The sequence below is a fragment of the Tasmannia lanceolata genome, unplaced genomic scaffold, assembly GCF_043159265.1.
Source record: "Tasmannia lanceolata isolate RefF3 unplaced genomic scaffold, GAP_Taslan_0.1 ptg000006l, whole genome shotgun sequence".
Classification (NCBI taxonomy): domain Eukaryota; kingdom Viridiplantae; phylum Streptophyta; class Magnoliopsida; order Canellales; family Winteraceae; genus Tasmannia; species Tasmannia lanceolata.
In genome coordinates, this window is record NW_027518683.1 from 46,498,993 (window position 1) to 46,519,511 (window position 20,519).

General features: G+C 38.4%; 2 protein-coding genes across 5 annotated transcripts in view; one reads left to right on the forward strand and one right to left on the reverse strand.

Moving 5' to 3' along the window:
* The window catches only part of LOC143880385 (protein trichome birefringence-like 3), a 25,758-nt gene extending 15,868 nt beyond the window's left edge, over positions 1–9,890 (forward strand). For 2 of the 4 annotated variants that reach the window (XM_077383323.1, XM_077383326.1), the window contains exon 4: positions 8,173–9,890. The gene's annotated coding sequence lies outside the window, so the exon portion shown is untranslated. The remainder of the gene's footprint in view (positions 1–8,172) is intronic. The other 2 variants (XM_077383324.1, XM_077383325.1) reach the window with 2 other exon arrangements.
* A 4,006-nt stretch (positions 9,891–13,896) lies between these two features.
* LOC143880384 (asparagine synthetase [glutamine-hydrolyzing]-like) lies at positions 13,897–20,222 on the reverse strand. Its single transcript, XM_077383322.1, has 14 exons — positions 19,950–20,222; positions 17,958–18,096; positions 17,659–17,754; positions 17,254–17,395; positions 16,963–17,058; positions 16,788–16,882; positions 16,202–16,363; positions 16,036–16,116; positions 15,708–15,929; positions 15,107–15,241; positions 14,835–14,915; positions 14,575–14,661; positions 14,388–14,495; positions 13,897–14,301 (listed from the first exon to the last, which is right to left on the reverse strand). Exons 4-14 carry the CDS (start codon positions 17,363–17,365, stop codon positions 14,056–14,058), a joined length of 1,425 nt encoding a protein of 474 aa, XP_077239437.1. The 5' UTR covers positions 17,366–17,395; positions 17,659–17,754; positions 17,958–18,096; positions 19,950–20,222; the 3' UTR covers positions 13,897–14,055.
* Between the last annotated feature and the right edge of the window lie 297 nt (positions 20,223–20,519).

The following is a 20,519-nucleotide window of genomic DNA, read 5'->3' on the forward strand; positions in this document are numbered from 1 at the left end:
GAGCGAAACAGGTGAAGACTATATCTGGTAGAATAAGCGAAGCAAAAGGCTACCTGAATCAAAAGAGTTTGGAAATGGTTAGTCTTATGGATAGACAGTCATTTGCTGAACCCAGACTTTTGAATTGGAAGTGCACACACTAGATCAATGGTCCCGGGATAAAAAAATTCTAGACAAATAGAGATAGAGTAATCTTGAGCACATCAATGGGCATGTTAATTTGGAAAGAATCCTCAATCTACTCCTTAAGGTGTTCTTTGGGTATAACTGATCTATTTTTATGCGAAAGAGTCAGGAACGATAAATATCCCTAATCAAAATAAGTTTCGATCTCAGCAATGATCATGTACTCAAAGAATACCGGTAAGATCAAACTTTTTCATCAATGATTTCGATATGATCCAAGGGTAAAAGATATATGATAGGTAAACATGGATCAATGAAAAATCAATGGCTCAGATAATAAACCATGGCCATAAGAATGACAAAAGTAGGGTCAAGGACCAGATCTAAAATCTGAATGATGGATATCAACAACTGTACGATCAATATGATCAGAAATGATAGACCATGGTCATAAGGACAGCAATCGAGCTATCGGCCAGATCTCAAGACAAAACAGGTTGACAAATAAGGATCTAATCCTACTGAATGATGTATACATGCGAATCAAGACAAGGTAGACTGACTCCAAAGGATAGCAATCATGCTTAACATGTTTTTGGATAAAATCCAGCAGCATGACGGCTATACAAGGAGGTCAAGGTCCAAACTAATAAAACTGACTCTAAAGAGTAGCAGTCATGCTCAAAATGTGTTGCGAAAAATTCGACAGCATAACGGCTAAACAAGAAAGCCCATGTAAGGTAAACTCATGGTTTAACTAACTCTAAGAAATAGCGGTTATGCTCAAAATATTCTGTGAAAAATTCGGCAGCATAACGACGCTAGACAAGAAAGTAAGGTAAGGTAAACTCATGGCTTTCCTAACTCTAAGAGATAGCGGTTATGCTCAAAAATATTCTAGATAAAATCCGGCAGCATAACGACTATACAAAGGATTCCCACAGCTCAACCAAAGGATATGAATAATAATTACCAAAGAAAGGTGATCAACTGATGGACTAACCAAAGGTGAGAATATACAATAATAGGTCAAACCCTATAATCAAGAGATCAAGGACTAAACCTGGCCAAGGTAATGGCTGTAAAAATTCACAGACTAGATCTAGATTTGAATAAGGAATGGATATAACCAACTGAAAGGAATAAGGAACTCTGACTAAGAGGAGAACCCTAACATACATAAATAGTATATATAGGTATATATACATACACACAAATCCTAACCAGGGGCACCAGCCCTAATTCTAATCTAGCGGAGTCAAGGAAGCCTCGACTCAAGACAGACTGATGAGTGTACTAGGACCGTGTCGTAGCCATATAAAATGAACTACCCTAGTCTACAAATGGGGCAAAGCTCCTAACTCTAGGCTCCACATGTGTAAGCAACACATGTTCGACCCTATATGAATGCAATATACACACGGGTACTTCCTAGTGGGGCTTCACTAAGTCAGTAAGTATATACATAGTATATAAAACAAAGTAGGGCTCCGGACTCAATCTACCGGGTACTATGCGTATGAAACATACCTAATATGTATAACACAAGTACGCCTAGTGTTATACATAGTATGCTTCATTGCTCATCGGCTGCTGTAAACACAAGTACACCTAGTGTTTACGACTGCAGCGCTGGCGCATAGCTTGGAAATAGATTCAACAGTACCATCAGGGTGAAGACATCCCAGTCGGGTACGCATTGAATCTATCCCGTGGAGCCAAGAAGGAAAAACAAGAAAAATAATGAAAGAAATAACAAATATGATAATGCATGATGTGTAGTGTGTGAATCCCTCGTTTTTAATTACGCACCTGTCTGGTGCCCCTGGATTCTAACGATAGAGTTCCCATTTAAAATGATTTTAGCTCAAATTTCTCCAAAGTTAATAAAAATGGCATTTTTAAAGAGTTAGGCAATGTTTCAAGAACTCCCCAGCAGAGTCGCCAGCCTGTGGACCCCGATCTGAGAATGATGGCGAGGGAACGAGCCCCCAACACCCTCCTCTAGATCTCCACAATGTGAAGGAGAGCTCTGCCAAGGAACTCTCGAAACTGTTGCCACCCTCACAGCATAGCATGAGTGGCGATACAAAAAGAGAGAGATACATCCTGATCAGGAGCCAGGGCTCGAAACCGAGATGTACCTAAAAATAAACTCAGAGTCGCCATCCATGGACAAGCCATGGAACCAAAATAAATGCTCTGTTTGCAATGGATAACCAGAGATACAAAAGGTTCGTGCCTGGTGACGAATGGAGAAGGTCCGAAGAGCACCCCCAATTCGCCCGAGTGCGAACACTTGGTCTCTTATGCCATTTATTATTAACCTTGAAGAGTTTTGGGCGAAAATCATGTGAAATGGGAACACGCATCTCCGAGAAAACGTCTATCTAATCATGCATGTCTCGGAGATGAAAATAATAAGCACATACAAAACAAAATAAAAGAGGTGTGTCGCCTAATCTCAGCTAGGTTATGAGTGACATGCCTAACTGGTGTCTAAGTTCTGGTGGACAAACACATGCATGCTACAGCTACAGGTATAGGGTCTGCACAAGAAAGTAAGAAAACACAACAAAATATACAATATAACAACACAACAAATCCTAAGACTCTAAACGATTTAGCCCGAGTCCTCGGATGGTCTGATGTTCATCCAAAGAAGCCTACGTATCCCCGCCTCCACGAGAATCAAGGCAACGTAGTTCTTCGCGCCTATTCTAAGCTAGGATGCCTAAGACACCTAGACCTCTATCCTAGACTCGATCTAAAAGACCGGACTAGTTATTAAAGTTTCTTGTACGATTATTTAAATTCCAGTGAATGGTGGATTTTAGGACACCCTATATGCCCTAACTAAATGCAGATTAGCCCTAAGCTAATGCAGGTGGTTCCTATGTGTAACTAGGCGGTGCGTCCTAAGGAAAACAATGGGATCACTAACGCATCTTAGACCTAGTCATCAGTCGGCGATGTGAATCGCCAACTGACTGGACGGAGGCGCTCCTAGCTAGGACAAACTCCTAACTCTGATACAAACACACAACAAGCACACAACAAAAGACAAACTCCTAACTCTAAAACAACACAAACAAGCACACAACAAGTAAAAGACAAACTCCTAACTCTAAAACTCTCTATCTAGGACAAACTCCTAACTCTAGAGGAAGATCTTTTTGAAAACAAGGTTTTGAAGAAAAAAGGTTAAAGCATTTATTTACAAAGTTTGGTTGGAGTTGGGATGAAGATCCCAAGCTGCACTACGTATCTCGTGGAAGAGGATCAAGCCAACGTAGTTCGAAAATCGAACTCTCTACCTATCAAACACTTACAGCAAATCAATTATTTTTTTATGCTTTAAGTTTCTAGTGTTTTTGAGATTTTTAATGATTTCAATGTTTATGGATTTTAAAATTTCTGATGTTTTCACCCTTTTGGCCAAAGACCGGAGGGAATATACACAACAACACCCTAGGGACGAACCCTAGGGTTAACAGGGGAAACTATGCTCTAATAATACTATTATAAGAGCAAATGCGTCAAAGACTCTCTAATAGCAGTAACTGACGAATAAATGAGTCAAAGACTCTCTAATAAAAGCAACTGAAGGATAAAAGAGCTAAAGACTTCCAAAAAGAGCAACCGAAAGATACAAGAGTCAAAGACTCTTCAAACAGAGTAACTGAGAGATACAAGAGTCAAAGGCTCTTCAAACAGAGTAACTGAGAGATACAAGAGTCAAAGACTCTTCAAAAGGAGCAACTGAGAGATACAAGAGTCAAAGGCTCTTCAAACAGAGTAACTGAGAGATACAAGAGTCAAAGACTCTTCAAAAGGAGCAACTGAGAGATACAAGAGTCAAAGACTCTTCAGAAAGAGCAACTGAGAGATACTAGAGTCAAAGACTCTTCAAAAGATAGCAAATGAGGGATACAAGAGTCAAAGACTCTTCAAAAGAGATGGAAACACGAGTCAAAGACTCCACTGACAACAATACAAATCAAAGACTCCACTGATAACATCACACAAACAAATGAGTCAAAGACTCTCTAAAAGAGAAGGAACACGAGTCAAAGACTCCACTATTACCAACTAAAAGATAAATGAGTCAAAGACTCTCTAATAACACCATCTAAAAGATGAATGAGTCAAAGACTCTCTAATCAAGGGCTGACTCCTATGCGAATGGACTATCAAATAAGGAGAAGCTTACAAGCAAAAGGAAACAAGAGACCTTGTGCATATTTGGCAAAGGTAAAACACCCAGCCTGGCCGGACAGCTACCTAGCCCTAAGGTGCAGCAAATGTGCAACCCAATACCCATATAGGATAGGGGTATGAAGCCAAGCCGAGTAGGGTGTTCTCCCAAAAACCAAACGACACACAAAGAGGAGGTTAGCAAGAGAATGAGACCGGGCGGGTCTCCTAAACACACACAAAGATGGGCTCTAAGCAACCTTATCATTGCCCTCAAGGGGGAAGCAAGGCTAAGACAACTAATTGACCAAATTGGTCTCTAATTAACAGAGGAACAAATTGAGGTGCAACCTCAGAGAGGATTCTACAAATGAGGATTGCCTAACGAGACAGAGTATGTCTCCTAGCACAGGTTATAGTATCTAAAGAAATCTAACAGAAATCTAAAAGACCGTGCTAGTCTAATCAAAGAGAGAGGAAAATACTACCAGATAATCGCAAATTCCAATCAATTATTATAAAAACAAATCAAATATCAGCAAAATATGATCTACAACTAAAGAGTGCACAATCTGTAGCAATCATAAAATGATAAACAACATTAATTAGTCCAGACCAGCCGCTGGATAGCCTAATAAAGCAAGAAATAACGTTAAACACTTCTATGCCCAACCACAAGTACCACTGCCCCGATATGGGGGTGAAATCAGATGATGCTAAAGTAATCATCTGATATCACAAATACACAGGATAATATTCCTACAAACCGCCTTGAAATCAGACGATATTCGTGTCAAGGACATCGAATAGTGCAAATCATCTGATTTCCTTCTTCAATTAAACAATTTATTTAAAATAAAATTAATTAGCCCAGACCAGCCGCTGGGTAGCCTAATGAAATAAAAACAATAAGCTTTCAAGATAGTCTCACCTGAGCAGTCCATTCATCTTCAGAACCTTGAAAATGACAAATGTCTGGATGAAGACGGAGGATAGCTATGGTCCAAATGTTCTCACCACTCACATAATACCAAAGCCCAAATGAAACGATCAAGCTAGACCAGTACAAGTATGCATAAAAAATTATTTTCAAATCACAGATACTAGAGAAAGCTTCAGTTGTTTTGGTAAACACCCCAAATAATTGGGTTCATACATGCCACGCATCCTAACACCTACGAGAAATGATATTACAAACACTCCAAGTAAATTAAGTCCACACATGTCATGAACAAGGAGACCCTTCAACCATGCAAATACACATAAATGAATTGGATCTAAAAGGGTATGACATACAATTGCCCTGTGCATGGAGGCCGCGGGTATTTCACATGTATATGGAATCACAATCTGGTTGTGAATTGCAAGAACATCTTAATTGTAACCATCACAAACCAGATAAGAGAAATCAAGCTAAAATGGTGCAGATAACAGAGAGTAGGTGCGATATTATCAAAACAAGGTGAAACAAGCAGATTTAGTGTCTTTATCAAAACAGGGTAGTGCTGTTATCACAATGCAAGATGTGCTGTAAACATGAGAAATCGAAATTTGAAGGTTTGACGCGAATCCAAATCACAGTGCTAAACGGGCTACAAAAGTGAAGAATTCAAATCAAAGTATCTGATCTGGATCTAAATCAAAATGCAAAATGGGCTACCAATGTAGAGATCTAACTCAACAGATATGATCAAGATACAAATCAACATGCCAAAATGGGCCACAAATGTAAGAAATTGATGATTTTGATCCAGATCAAAGTGCATAAATGAGCTATCAATATAGAAAAATTTAAAGAAAATGAGAGTTGGGCATACCTTGTTTTTCACCTCTTCCTTCTTTCTCTCTCTCTCTCTCTCAGATCCTCTGCAAATTAGAAAATCCCCGATCTCCTTTTCTCCTCTCTCTGCTAATATCTCCTCCTCTGTTTTATGGTTGAAGTTGGAGGAGCAGCGGCGGTGGCGGTGGTGAATCAATGGTGGAGACGGAGGAGGAGGGTGGAGGTGGTTTTCAATGGAGGTGGTGGCCGTGATGGATGGCGGGGATGATGGTGGTCGGAGGCGGTTGGGTGCGGCTCTGATGGAGGTGGTTGAGGCTGTGAAGGTGGTTGGGTGATGATCGGAGAAGGGTTTGCTAGGTTCCGACAGAAAATGAGGCCGGAGAAGAAGATGGTGGTGGCCGGCCGGAGTTGCAGAGATGGGTTTCGGCTGGGGGGAAAGATCAAGAAGAAGAAGAAGAAGAAGAAGAAGAAGCCGGAGATGGGGATGGTGATCGGAGGGGTTCGCCGGAGAAGATGGCTTGGTCGGAGAAGGTTGACGGTGGTGGTGGTTTGATCGGAGAATGGGTTTAAATGGAAGAGGGTTTGACCGAAAATCTGGGTTTGCAGTGGGTTTGGGTGGAGTTGGGTTTTGGATAAAAAACAACAGGGGATATGTGGCCGGAGCTCCGGTGGTGGCTGTGGTGGAGAGGTGCGGAGCTCGTCGGAGAAGACAGCCGAAATCCCTCTCTCTCTTTTTTCTCTGTTATTCTCCCCCTCTCTGTCATTCTCTCTCGGCTGTGTGGTACTGAAGGTGGAGGAGAATGAGATGGGTTTGGGTTTTGGTTTGCAGAGGCGGTGGAGGTGGTGGCTGTGAAGTGGAGGGTACGATTGGAGAAGATGGTGGCGGTGGTGAGGAAGATGACCGGAGATGGGGCCGGAGTAAATCCCCTCTCTCTCTGCAAATTTCTCCTCTCTCTTTTCCGGTTGATGCAGGAGGAGGGGTGGGATGATGAGATGGGTTTCAAAAGCTTGTAGAAGGTTGGGGAGATAGAATGGAGGAGATGATTTGTGGCTGATGGGGGTGTTGATGGGGGTGACAATGGTGGGTGGAGCTCCGGCCGAAGATGGTGGCTCGGGTGGGGGTTGATGATGGTTGGAGGTCGATGGTGGAGATGATGGTTGGCCGGCGGCGAGGGGGAGTGGCCGGAGCTAGGGGTGCGGTGTGGCTATGGAAGATGGGGGTTGCGGTGGCCGGTCCTCCTGCTCCTTCCTCTCTCTGTAATCCAGAAAATGGGTCTCCTCCCTAAAACCCTAATTCGTTTGGGTTTATAAAGAAAAAGGGAGCGATATTCGACCCCCTTTTTTTTCCTGGATAGCCCCCCATATGGTGAATTTGTGACCATTTTTCTATACTAGCAAAGGGGGCTAAACAGAAAACATGGGGGGGGAATATTTTTCTTCTCTCTCTCTATCTAAACCCTTTGATTTGATCAAAGGCCATAAAAGATTGCTTGTGAAGGAAGCAACATAAAATTGCCAAGAGTGCCCTCTTTTACATGAAAATGACGTATCTCACCCCTCCCTCTTCTGAACTTGCACCACGACACTGCCCTGGCTCGTTCGCCAGGCAAACGTGCTCGGATCTTGACGAAATTTCACAGGGACCTTGATGGGACCCTAAGCTACCCCAGGGTTTAATTTGAGATCTCAACTCACTGATTTGACGAGGCCTTGCCCAAACGACACGAACTTGGGTCTGGTCAAAATGGGGTGTCTACACACGTGAGGGGGAGTGTTAAAGTATAAATGATCAAACAACACCAGCTGTAATAGCTTTAACCTATTGGAGTAATTGGTTGCTTCACGGTTCCCAAGTTTGGAAGTAATACAAAACTATAGATTAATGTCAATTTATCGAAGAACCCAACATTTTTAATTGCATGATAGTTCAACATTCATATATACATCATGTATATATCACTTAGTTCCAGACAAGGCATATACCAACTTGTAAACAAATCTCACTCCCCATTAAAGCGTAATTTTTATGTTATAATTGAAAACCCATAAGTATTGACTTCATCTTCCAGGTTTGATGCGAAAGTCGCCCTAGAAAGACTGAGAGGAAAGAGGCTAATGTGTGTAAGTGATTCACTACAAAGAGGGCAATGGCAATCATTTGTCTGTATGGTACAAGCTCATATACCAGTAGACCAAAATCCTACAAAGAGGGCAATGACAATCATTTGTCTGTATGGTACAAGCTCATATACCAGCAGACCAGAATTCCATGAGACGCGGTCAATCTTTATCTGTATTCAAAGCCAAGGTACTAACACCCCAATACTCCATACATTAAGGGCCTCTTTGGATAAAATTTATTTGCATCTAATCTTATATGCAAATGGTTTTGAAGTTAAATATGATTATTTGCAAATAATGGTTATCATAGTTTTAGAAATGATATGGTTAATGGCTGCAAAAGAGGCCGTACTGTGCAAATTCTATTAAATTCAAAGTTTTATTCACAAATAATCAATCTTAGTTGAATCCAAAGAGGCCCAAAATCTCAGATTTCTCTGAATATTAAGCTAATAATGGTTTTATACAATGCACCCACAGGAGTACAATGCTTCAATTAAATTCTACCGGACACCTTATCGAATCCAATTCCGATCTTCATATAATAGGAGACCCAAACATGAAAATACTGAAAGTAGATTCTATCTCCAAGCATGCAAAGAACTGGATAGGGATGGATATCCTTGTGTTTAATACTTATGTATGGTGGATGAGTGGCCTAAAGATAAAGTCGTTGTAAGTTCTTCTAACTCCTACAATTGAGTATAGTTTTTTAAATTTTTTGATGATGCAGCCAAATAGAGTAAGCAATTTAGATGATGCTAATAAATTGCAGCACATCATGACTTTTTTCCATAACTGATTAGTTCTTCAGACTTCTGAGATCATAATGCTTAAACATTCTGAACTAAGTGATCTGTTTTATGTTATAATTATCATTTTTTTTATCAAAATTGATCTCATTATACCCATTGGAAGATCGATTGAGCGCAGGTTTTTCAAATGGAGAAGAAGAGTTTGAGGAGCTTGAAGCACCGACTGCTTATAGGATGGGTTTGAACATATGGGCCAATTGGGTTGATTCTACAGTGACTCCTAATGAGACCAGAGCGTTCTTCTCTAGGACCAAGGTATTTGGAATTGAATATTAAACTTTGATGGAAGTGGTAGATTAAATATGGATATTTCTCATCCTTGAACAAGGACTTTCCTAAAGTAAACCCGAATTTTTATTGACTCTAGTGAGCCGAGGGAGTTTATGATTAACGCAGCTGGGCCAAAAACCGAATCAACCTGGGCTAATCAATGATTGAGTCAAAGTTTTTAAATAGTGGTTCCAGTGTTTTGAACCCTCGTGAAGTTCTTTGTTATTCGTGATGGGAAAATCGTTGCCACTATAACTTAGTTATTATGTATTTGGACATCTTGGCTTTACTTTCCATTTTGGACCGAGGGGTATATCTAACTCCCAAAATGCTGTCAAGTGTTACATGCATGCTTCCCTAATCCTTGATGTCTATCAAATGGCTATATGGGTCTTATCTTTTTTATGTCCATTTAAGTTGAAGGGTGTTTCTACTTTCTACATTGATCGTATGGTGTTCTCATTGTTGAAAATTTGGTTGTCACTGTTGAAAAAAATGTAGGAAATCAACTATGTAAAATATCCGCAGTGAACAAGGTCTGATGTTTCTTTTTTATCTAAATCCCCTAGTCTGACTTGTCATATTGCTCATTATACAATTTGAGATTGTTTCATGTATATTTTGACATTGGAATATCATTTGTTCTTACCAGTTACCCACAGCTTGAAAATGCATTGAACCAACCAAACATCTTATCATCATTACCAAGGTTCTTGCGGACGCTGTTTTTCTTTCTTGCCAAATTTAACTTCCCCCTCAATACTGATATATTGGAGTTTGGAAATGTGAATATTATATTAGGTCAACATTGGTGGTGTTGGGGCTTGCCCAAGAGTATCATACTGGAAGTCATGCACACATCTCAAACTCAGACTGTGGAGACAATTAACTCTCGTGAAATATGATTTTGGGCTGGGTGGTAAGATGGCAGCCAACACCATATTCATGTTGATCGTATTAACAAATTACCTTCAAGACAAAATCCTGCCTACATTTGATGGAATTAGATCCCATACCTGGACCCACTTAGCAAGGTCAAGGCGGTGAGTTTAACTAAGAAAAAAAATGCCACTCTTTCAATGGCAAGACATTGAAGGGAAGAAATTGGGCTTCATGAAGCCATCAGTTGTTGATTGTTGATTTGTGTTCTCTACATTGCTGGGGCTATAGAAGTATTCTCACAGGATCCAGTGTATTTTCCAATTTGAACACACTTCCTAAAGGATGTGTACAATGCAACAAATTTGGTTCCCAAGTCAAATGCAAGTTTTGATGAACTTTATATTTGTTTTAGTGAACCAGAAAGCATCACAACATAGTCAAGTTTCTATGTAAAAATATAGTAGTATATTATAGAGGGTTAAGAGTATGAGGGTTCAATGAGAGATCTTTATGCCTCCTAATTTATTATGTAATAGTTAACAATTTTGTGAGGTTTAAAAAAGGCAAAGTATAGGCTCATGAAAGTGGATTTGAACTTTATTTTGTTTCTAAGAAGATAAAATTTCTATCATTTAGCTTCAACATCTAAAACGTAGGCTTTGTCGTGGAGTTTTTTTGTTGGACTGTTTACTTCCCTCCAAGTGGTATTCTGTATGCACTCTTTATCTTTTCTGTAATTTATGATTACCTCATGTTTTGTACTGGGTTATTTTTTATTAACATGTCCTATCCTATTATATAAAATGTGTGATTGTTTGGATTAGCTCCATCACTCAACCTGGATTGATTGATTTACTGTGGGAACCTTTTCCAAGGCTCCACTTTGTATGAGGGCCCAAGTTAGGCTCAGATTCTGTCAAAGTTAATCCCATATGCTGGAAGAAGAGTTTCATGTAGAGGGTGATGTGAAATGAAGAAATTGAAATACTTTCTATAGGTAATTTTAGGCAAGTTTCCTTTGCAATTGATGAATTAGGCAATTTTTGATGAGTTTCCTTAGCATCCCTTTTCCAGCAGTTGATGAATTAGGCGGAAACAACCCACCAAGAAAACTATAACTACTACCATAGTTGGTACTAAAATAACACAGCGGATCAAATGTGGAATTGCATCCGAAGCGTACGATCCGATAATTGCCGTAGAATCCACTAGAGGAAGAAGAAGAACCCTAGAATCCACTAGGAAAGGGAAGAAGAAGAAGAAGAGAGAGATAGTGACAAACATCTTTGATAGTTTTCCATTATTCATTTAAAACTATGGCTTACAATGTCTTATATAAAAGAAATGCAATTTCCAACTTAGTAAACTTTTCTTAAAAGAAAGCACTAAAATTAGAACACCTATAATTAGAAGTGAAATCCTACTACACTTAGGAAACAAATCCTAATAAATAAAGAAACTCATTACTAGCTTTACAAAAAGGTAAAAACCAAATAAATAGTAATCTATTGTCCTACGTCCTAAAAAGACTAACATTCCTCATGGTAGAGTAGAAGAGATACAAGGATGAGCTCCACCTCATTTTTCCATCACCAAGGAGAAGAATAAAAAAACCATGAATGCCATATTTTTCATGAAAAATGACTAGGTAGAAGTCATTTTCGCGGTGAATGGTAACAAGCAATTTTTGGGTCTCACGCATGGACATGTATGTGAAATCAAAGATCATTGATCATGCACAGAATCATGAGGCGACCCACATGGTCGTGGTCCCATCCCAAATGACATCTCATGCCCAAGAGAAAGAACTACAAAAATCAATGGATTATCATTTCTTGGTCGTAACATAAATGAGGCTTATGGATCAAGGGTGTTGGATTATCCAATCAAGGTGTTCTCAATAACATTTGGCGGAGCATGGTTTGTAGCATTTTCCATTCAGAAGCAGGTCCAAACTGTTTATCTACCAACTTCAATTTTGTGTTCTACCAAAGCTTGTCATAGGACTTCACATAATATGAAAACTGTTGGATATTTTAAGCATTTAAAGGCTTTAAAGGATAATATGACTTTTGAATGAAATTTCAAAAATTTTATATGGTGTAACTGATTTCTTTATACACCTTTTATTCTATCTTTAATATTTTATATGTTTTGGGCCATGTCTCTTCAACACTTTTATGATTATTTAATATTTTATTTGCAACTCCTTTTTGCAATAAAGGGAGAAACGTTTGGGTATGAGAGAGACATTGAGGGTTGAAGGCTTGTTGCTATATACACTTCTTTAGTGTGTCCTACAAAAGGCTATCTTCTTCCTCTTGTTTTTCCTCACTAAAAAACAGTCCCTTGATCTTGCTCTCCGTTTTGAGTTTTCTTCTTTTATACTTGTATTTTTACAAGTTTCAAGCTTTAAGCATTTGTAAGATTTCTTTCGGGCAAATTGTTCAGCATATATCGTGTTCGCAAGGTCCAAGCCGGTGCGTGCACACCGTCAAAGACAAGTATAGTGGTGTTGTATCCTGAAGATAGGTCGCAAGAGAACCCGATTGCATACCAAACGTGGTGGGGGCGATAATCTATCTTAAGGGTAGCGTTATTCCGTAACGTGCCTCTACCACTAAATTCTTCTCAATTCCTCACATATATGCTTTGATCTTTGGTTACGGATTTGCGGTTTACATTCGGGATCATCAAAGGTAACCCTTTCTTTATTTCATTTCAATTAAATATATCACTAGTTTTGTTGAACTAATCTATTTGACCCCTAGATTATTTCCAACAAAAACTTGTCTCTGAATAATGAGAAGGAAGCAAGACCCATAATTTATAGTCTCTTCTTCCTGTACATTTTTCTTTCCCAAGCATTGTGGTACTAGAAGTTTCAATGCTTGTCATACCAAATCTTTCTTTACTTATTATTGTTATCCTTTGAAAGTAAAATAACGCTAATAACTAAGCCATTCGTCTTAGATGTTGAAAATCAAACCTACGAAGTTCAAAAGCGGGGCCTTCAATTCATATAGGCTACGTTTGGATACCTCACGCTTTTGTATTTGTATTTGGATTTGAGTTTTGGATACAAAATTCATCAATCATCCTCATGCTCATGTTGTGTGTGTGTGTGTGTGTGTGTGTGTGTGTGTGTGTGAGAGAGAGAGAGAGAGAGAAGTCTCCCTGCTGCTGCGAGACTGTTATAGCTGATTTGGAAATCTAAGGATCTGATCGAGTTCCAAATCTCAACTGCAAATGTGAGAAATCCAAATCTAAATCTTGTGGGTATCCAAACTTGGCCACAAGGGATTTGCTAGGGACCATCGCATAAGGCATTTCGCGCAACGGCTGTTACATGAGAGAGCAGCCACATAGGCTCAGATTTTGTCTTATTCATTTAAATCATCTGAGGTGGCTGCACTCTAGTGCAACAGCCATTCCACGAAATGCCTTATGCGACGATCGACGGATGAATGTGGTAATGAGTATAGTTGATAAAATGAAGGTTCTTGTCTCCTCCATTAACATAACACAACTCTCAGAGCACCGGATAGACGGACATACATCGGTTTACACAGAATCACAAGGGAAGTAATTGACAGAGGAGCCAAAATCAGACCCACAACACTACACCGACTGCATACATTGGTGTTTGTCTGGAGTGCCCGATACATGGAATCAACTATTTTATTCATATTTGTAAGCACTATGAAAATAGGAAACCATTCATGCATTAGATAATTAATTTCAAATATACATAAAGAGTTCTTCCAACCGCAGCAGTATTACATACTGGTCTACAAACAACTATACTTTCTTCAAACATGACAAGTTTTATTAACAACTTAAAACATAATTTTATGGAAGATACTAGGTTGTAATTGTGAGGGATGGGGGATTCAGTTCAACCATCCTTGGCTTCTTGTTAACAATCTTAGAAGAGACATTCCCAAGTCGAATTGATGAAGATATCGGATCATATGCGGAGACATGGACTCCCAAGGCAGCTCTACCTGAAGGGTCAGGGTTGTTGGACCACTCTGCATCCCATTCAAGAGCCTTGGATGTGCTGCAAGCAACACTTCCACCCCCTGGGACTGTTAAGCTGGCCGAGTTCTGTATTGAAAGAAAAGTGAATTCAATTTTTTATATTTCCACCATAACATATTTCTATATAATCAAACCTAGTTTCAGCTAATTACCTGTGGGAAGAACCTTTCAAAGATCATTCTGTAGTAGTATGCTTCCTTGGTGATAGGTGTATTGTGTGGGAAGATGTGTTTTGCATTGAGCATCATTTTATCTGTCACCTGGAAAAGATAAAACAGAGTTAAAAGAAGAGTGAACAAAGTATTCAGAGAGAGAGAGAGAGAGAGAGAGAGAGTTTACATGTTGAGTTGCATGGGCTTTGAGTCCATCAATCCAACTGTAGCCCACACCATCACTAAACTGCTCTTTCTGCCTATAGAGAATATGCTGCAGAACAGAAAAAAAGGTATACTTGTTAGTTATATTCATAAAGTCACACATGCATCAATAAATAATGTAGGGATCGCATCTTAAGTGCCAATGCTTGTGGAATAGACCTTTTTCTACAGATTATCATACATAATTAGCATTTACGTGTATATGTGTAACATGATTTTGACCTTTGGCAGATAAGGATTTTCTTCATCATCAAAAGCCTTTCTCAACACCCACTTCTCAATCCGTCCAAGATCTGATTTTATCTGACACAAATCACAGACACAAAAATGCATTTAAGAAGCTTTTAGAAGGTATGATTACATATATAAAAACAGTAAATTTGTATTTAAGAAGCTTTTAGGTGTAATGACTATAGATATAAAAAGGAACAGTACTTTTTGCTAGTTTTATAGGAAATTTGATAGTTATATAATAATGCATGTTCCATACGTACCATCTTCCATTCAGGATCAATATCCATTGCAACATTTATGAATTGTTTATCAAAAAATGGTACACGAGCTTCCAATCCCCATGCAGAAGTTGCTTTGTTAGCTCTCAAGCAGTCATATTGGTGAAGGGCCTTTATCTGTGAGACAACAGTATTAACAATCTATTAACCACAATTATAAAATTATATGATTGCAATCTCTGACATAATTGCAAAATCCAGGTAACATCAAAGACTGCATCAAAGGACCTTTCTCGTGTAAGGAATTCCACAATAAATTTGTAGAGAATGCTGGAACAAACAATTGGATAAAAATGTAAAGGTTTCAATAAAAAATCAACAAGGAGGCCAAAATAAGAGTAATCTCAATAAAGAAATCAACAAGGAGGCCAAAATCAGAGATTACTTTGCAAATTTTGGGATTTAATTTGACCATGAGAATGCTAACCAATATTTACACTACCATTAGCTAAGATATAGAATTGTAAACACAAGCCCAAGCTCAGGACGGAAATGGGAATTCTAAGTTGAGCCATTTATAACAAAAATCTATTACTAATGTAACATAGTCACGTGAAAGCACAGAGTTGAACCAGATACGCACCTTGCGACACGTCTCATGATGGAATTCTTCCTTGTTAGGAGCCTTGTGAAAATACAAGTACCCTCCAAATATTTCATCAGAACCTTCACCAGAGAGAACCATCTTTACTCCTAAGGCCTTGATCTTGCGAGACATAAGAAACATGGGTGTGCTTGCCCTGATTGTGGTTACATCATATGTTTCGATATGGTAGATAACATCTTCAATGGCATCAATACCATCCTGCCATTTTACCGAAACCACAAAACCTTATTTCTTAACTTCAAGGAAAAAGAAATGTACATGAAATCCATTTTATACAACTTGAAGACAAATCTAGTTCAGGTACCTGAACAGTAAAGTGAAATTCATGGTGAACGGTCCCAAGATAATCTGCAACCTCCTTCCCGGCCTTCAAATCGGGTGAACCCTGAGTAATAAACAGAGGAAATTGGATTTGTAGTAAATCCCTAGTTGAAATTAGGGGAAAGGTATAATAGGCATGTTATACTAACCTCAAGTCCAACACAAAAGGAATGAAGTTGTGCTCCCCACTGCTTGGCAGCCTTGGTCCCAGCCAAATGACGTGCTGTAACAGCGGCAACCAATGATGAATCAAGCCCCCCAGAGAGCAACACACCAAAGGGTACATCAGTCATCAGCCTCTTAATCACAGCCTATGAAATGTACAAGAAAAATTGATTTCTTTAGTGACATGAGTCATGGAAACTGACGAATGCACTAAGCAAACACCATCGCACATAGATGGAAGAAAAAATAAAGGAAGCATATAAGATATATATATATATATATATATATATATATATATATATGTATATATATATATGTATATATATATATATATATGTATATATATATATATATATGTACGAAGGACACCATGAATTTCTATTATGCAGGCTTCTATATTTAGGCTTCTATTATCATAACAAGATTAATATACGCAATGTTTTTACTATGGCACTCTAGGAATCTCTAAATATGTGAAGCTAATTACTTTTTTTATGCAATATTGGAATTTGATTTCGAGGTTTCTCAGTGGAAAATCTTTCAAAACATATTGCAATTTGAGTTGCTCACATCTTCAAACGCCTTTCTCAAAACCAGTGGATCGTATGGAGTTGAAGGAATGGCCTCTGAATACCAAGGGTGGTTATACCATCTCTGAAAGCCACCTGCGTTCATTTCAAAGAAACAGTTAAAAAAACAGAGCTCAATAAACAATCAAAAAGCTCCTCAGGGATAACTCTGTCACCTTCTTTACTGGAATATATGTGACCAGGAGGAAAGCTTTCAAAATGTTCGCAATCATCATTCAGTCCCTTCATTTCAGATGAAATCCAAACAGAACCTGTAAAGAAATGAAGAATAGAAAGAGGAAACAAAATTATGTTCCTAGCTCTTTTGTTAACAGTCACAAGTCACAACTCATAGCAGGTTAGGAGAGAAATAACTTTGTCAAAATTGGAATTTTGATTCAGAAACAGAAAACACTCCACATAGATCAGAGACAGAGCAATGAAATAACACAGAGATGCTTAATTACCATCAAGTCCCCAGCCAATGTAGAGGGATGTGATCCCTATCGCATCTCGGGCGATGATGAAACTGTTGTCACGTGTGTCCAACAGCACGAATGAGAACATTCCATCCAACATGTCCACAAAATCTTCTCCATATTCTTCATACTATTAGAGTAAGAACATAATTACAAGTTACTTACAATAAAAGACCTAGAAATCAAAGAAGAAAGTGAAAATTCCAAAGCCCAAATGAAAACAAAAAAGTCTACTGTTGTGTTTGAAACATTGAATTAATTCATCTAATCATTCATCAACTGGGCTTGTACATTTGAATTCAAAAAAATTAAACTTTGAAGTAGTGGGGTGGGGATAAGTCAAGATAACTAAAGTCCTAAAAATTCACCAACTTCGGAATCAGAAACACTCACCAGATGGGCAATAACATCGCAGTCGCTACCGGTTCAGAATTCATGATTAGATAAGCATTTCCTAAGCTCTTCATGGTTGTAAATCTCTCCATTCACCTATTTTAAACATCATCATCCTTTAGTCAATTATCGAGCAATCAAAAATACATAAAAGAAGAAGAAAATTGTGATTATGTTGAGAGAAGAACTCTAAAAAGTAAAAACAAAAAAGAACAAATTGAAGCATTTTTTCCATGAGGAAACAATAACATGTCCCAATTGTCAGCATTAACAAGCAAAAAGAATTAATTTCCAAATACCGTCACAACAATGACTTTGTCCTCATTAAAGAGAGGTTGATCTCCAGAAGCAGGATCGATGATCGCTAGCCGTTGATGGGCTAAAAAGAAGCCCCCATGTTGGTAGATCCCACTCCAATCTGGCCCTCTGTGCTTCAATCTGCCACAACAAACCATCTACATCAACTCATGTGATTTCCATACAAAAACATAAGATCAAATTCATAGTCTTATGTTATTATATTATTTACTCCATCCCCACATCATAGATTACAGTTTCTTTAGCATAAACACAATTCACTTGCCAAATAATTTGTTAGAGATTTTCGAAATAAAGTGTATTCTATTTCCCAAACCGTCAGTTTTTTCATCAACATAATTATTATTAAAACAGAAAGAAAGAAAAAGTAGATAAAAATTAAATAAATAAGATCAAATTCATAGTCTTATGTGGGCTGTTGTTTATAGAAGGATTTTTTATCACATCATCAGAAAGTCAGGCTTATTTTTTTCGGAGATAACTATCCTAGGTGGTCTTGCGTGATGGGATAGTGCAGATATGTAACATGACAAGCATGAGAAGGGCATGGTGAAGAAAATAAAGGAGCCATCTAGACTAGAAAAAGCAAATTATATGTATAAAATGGTATTTCCAACCCCTTTGCTCAGGATTTTCACCCTATTTCTGGTTTATCTTTTCATGAAATAAGATTATTTTCAAGAAAATATTTGGAAAGCACAAACAAAAGGGAAGAAAACACAGCCATTTTTTTTGGGAATAAACAAGTGGGTGTGAAAATGCTGGAAAAGGGGGTGAACATACCATTTCAATATATACAAGCCATGCCCCAAAATTTTTTACATGCATCATACAACAATATATTCAATTAGTCAACAATTTGTCTACTGAATGTTGATAGCATTTCTGGAATTGTAACAATCTTCAACAAATTAGAGAAGTATAGAAGAAAGGGAAATGATATCAGCCTAAACATGTTTTGGTATTCTCACTAACTCATCTTGTCTTTTGCATTTAAAGAGCAGTCAAAGGTAATAGTTGCCCAAAAAGCTCTCACAGGCCAATTAAAATAGAAAAGCCAAGCTGGCTTTGTGCCATTATTAAAACATGTTGTGCTAGCACCTCTGTTTGGTTGCAGGGTTTTTTTTTTTCCTGGGATTTTTGTGGGAGAAAAAAATCCAAGGAGACTGGTGGGAAAAAAAAAAGTCCTAGAAGTATCCCAGTAAAAAAAAAAAACCCATATTTGGTTGACGAGGTTGTTTGGTTGCTTGAACTGTTGGGAAGAAAAAAATTCTTCTCAAGCTTATTTTTGGTTCCTGGGATTATTTTGGTTCCTGGGAGTATTTTTTTTCCTTCCTCAGGTTTCGTGCGAAGTTATTTTGGTTCTTGGGATTATTTTGGGCCCACCAACCAAACGTGGGTGTTCCTGAGGAAATCCCACAAAAGTCTCAAGAATTAAAAAAAAAAAAAAAAACCGGCAACCAAACAGATATAGTACTGTCACTATACAAAGAGGGAAATGATCTTGACACGAGTTGCACGACCATGTTTTGATATTTGCACTAACCTAAGTGGACCCACTTGTCTCTTAGTATTTATAGAGCTATCAAAAGGTTATTACAGAATTTACAGTTCCCAAAAAATTCTCCACGCCAATTAAAAAAGAAAAGACTGGCTAGAACCGTGCATATAACAAAAGGCTGTGCTGATATCATTTCCCTAAAAAATTTCCAACTAATCAACATAAACGAAGAACACCCAACATAGGGAATGAAAAGTCACAGGTTCAACCCTGACCCACCAAACAAACTAACCCCCAGGGAACAAAAGTGGGGTGAAAAGACGTGGAAAACACAATGAAACAAAAGTGAAAGCTCAAGATTTTACAAAAGAACATTCATTACTAAAGAACAAAAACAAGCATTTCTCAAGCTTTTAGAGAAGATAATTCATTACTGGTAGATTAAAAAAACAAGTAGAAGAAGAGAGATTGCCTGCGAGAAAGCTCGAGAACTCGGACGCGTTTCAACCGAGAATCGGCCGAGCAACCTAGAAGTGCTAGTATTCCACACATGACTCCTCTAAATCTCTCTCAAAAAACACAGAATAACAACAGAACGAGTATAAGGTGATAATGAAGAAAATGGTGGAAAAAAATCAGAGTTTTTGTAGTAAGAAGAGAGAAACACTTGGGTTGGTGAAACACTAGACACATATCAGAGGCTCTACCACAAGTCCACTATTTATGGAGAGAGTTGTAGAGAGAGAAAATTTTAGAGAGAGAAGTGATTTGAAGCGGCCCCGTTGCATCGCGTGCAGAGACGAGTGCGAGGAATCGACACCGAACGAGCTATTTGCAAGAAATAGGACCGACAGAGGCTAACCTTATTGTGCCACGTGTCTACCCGTACTTTTCATTTTCCTAATATTTTGGCGACGTTTATCCATTTCTGTACCAGAAGCTGACTCAGCAACGACCATCGTAGCCAATGAAGAAAGAGGAGTGCTCGTTTTTCAACCGTACACGTATCGATGATAAGGCACATTCAGGATATTCGTCATGC

Excerpts from the sequence above, each read along its gene's own strand:
- LOC143880384 (XM_077383322.1), bottom strand. The coding sequence starts at position 17,365 with ATGTTGGATGGAATGTTCTCATTCGTGCTGTTGGACACACGTGACAAC. Across the intron at positions 17,059-17,253 it reads CATTGGCTGGGGACTTGATG|GTTCTGTTTGGATTTCATCT; the intron begins GTAATTAAGCAT and ends ATTTCTTTACAG. Across the intron at positions 14,496-14,574 it reads AAGCCCATGCAACTCAACAT|GTGACAGATAAAATGATGCT; the intron begins GTAAACTCTCTC and ends TATCTTTTCCAG.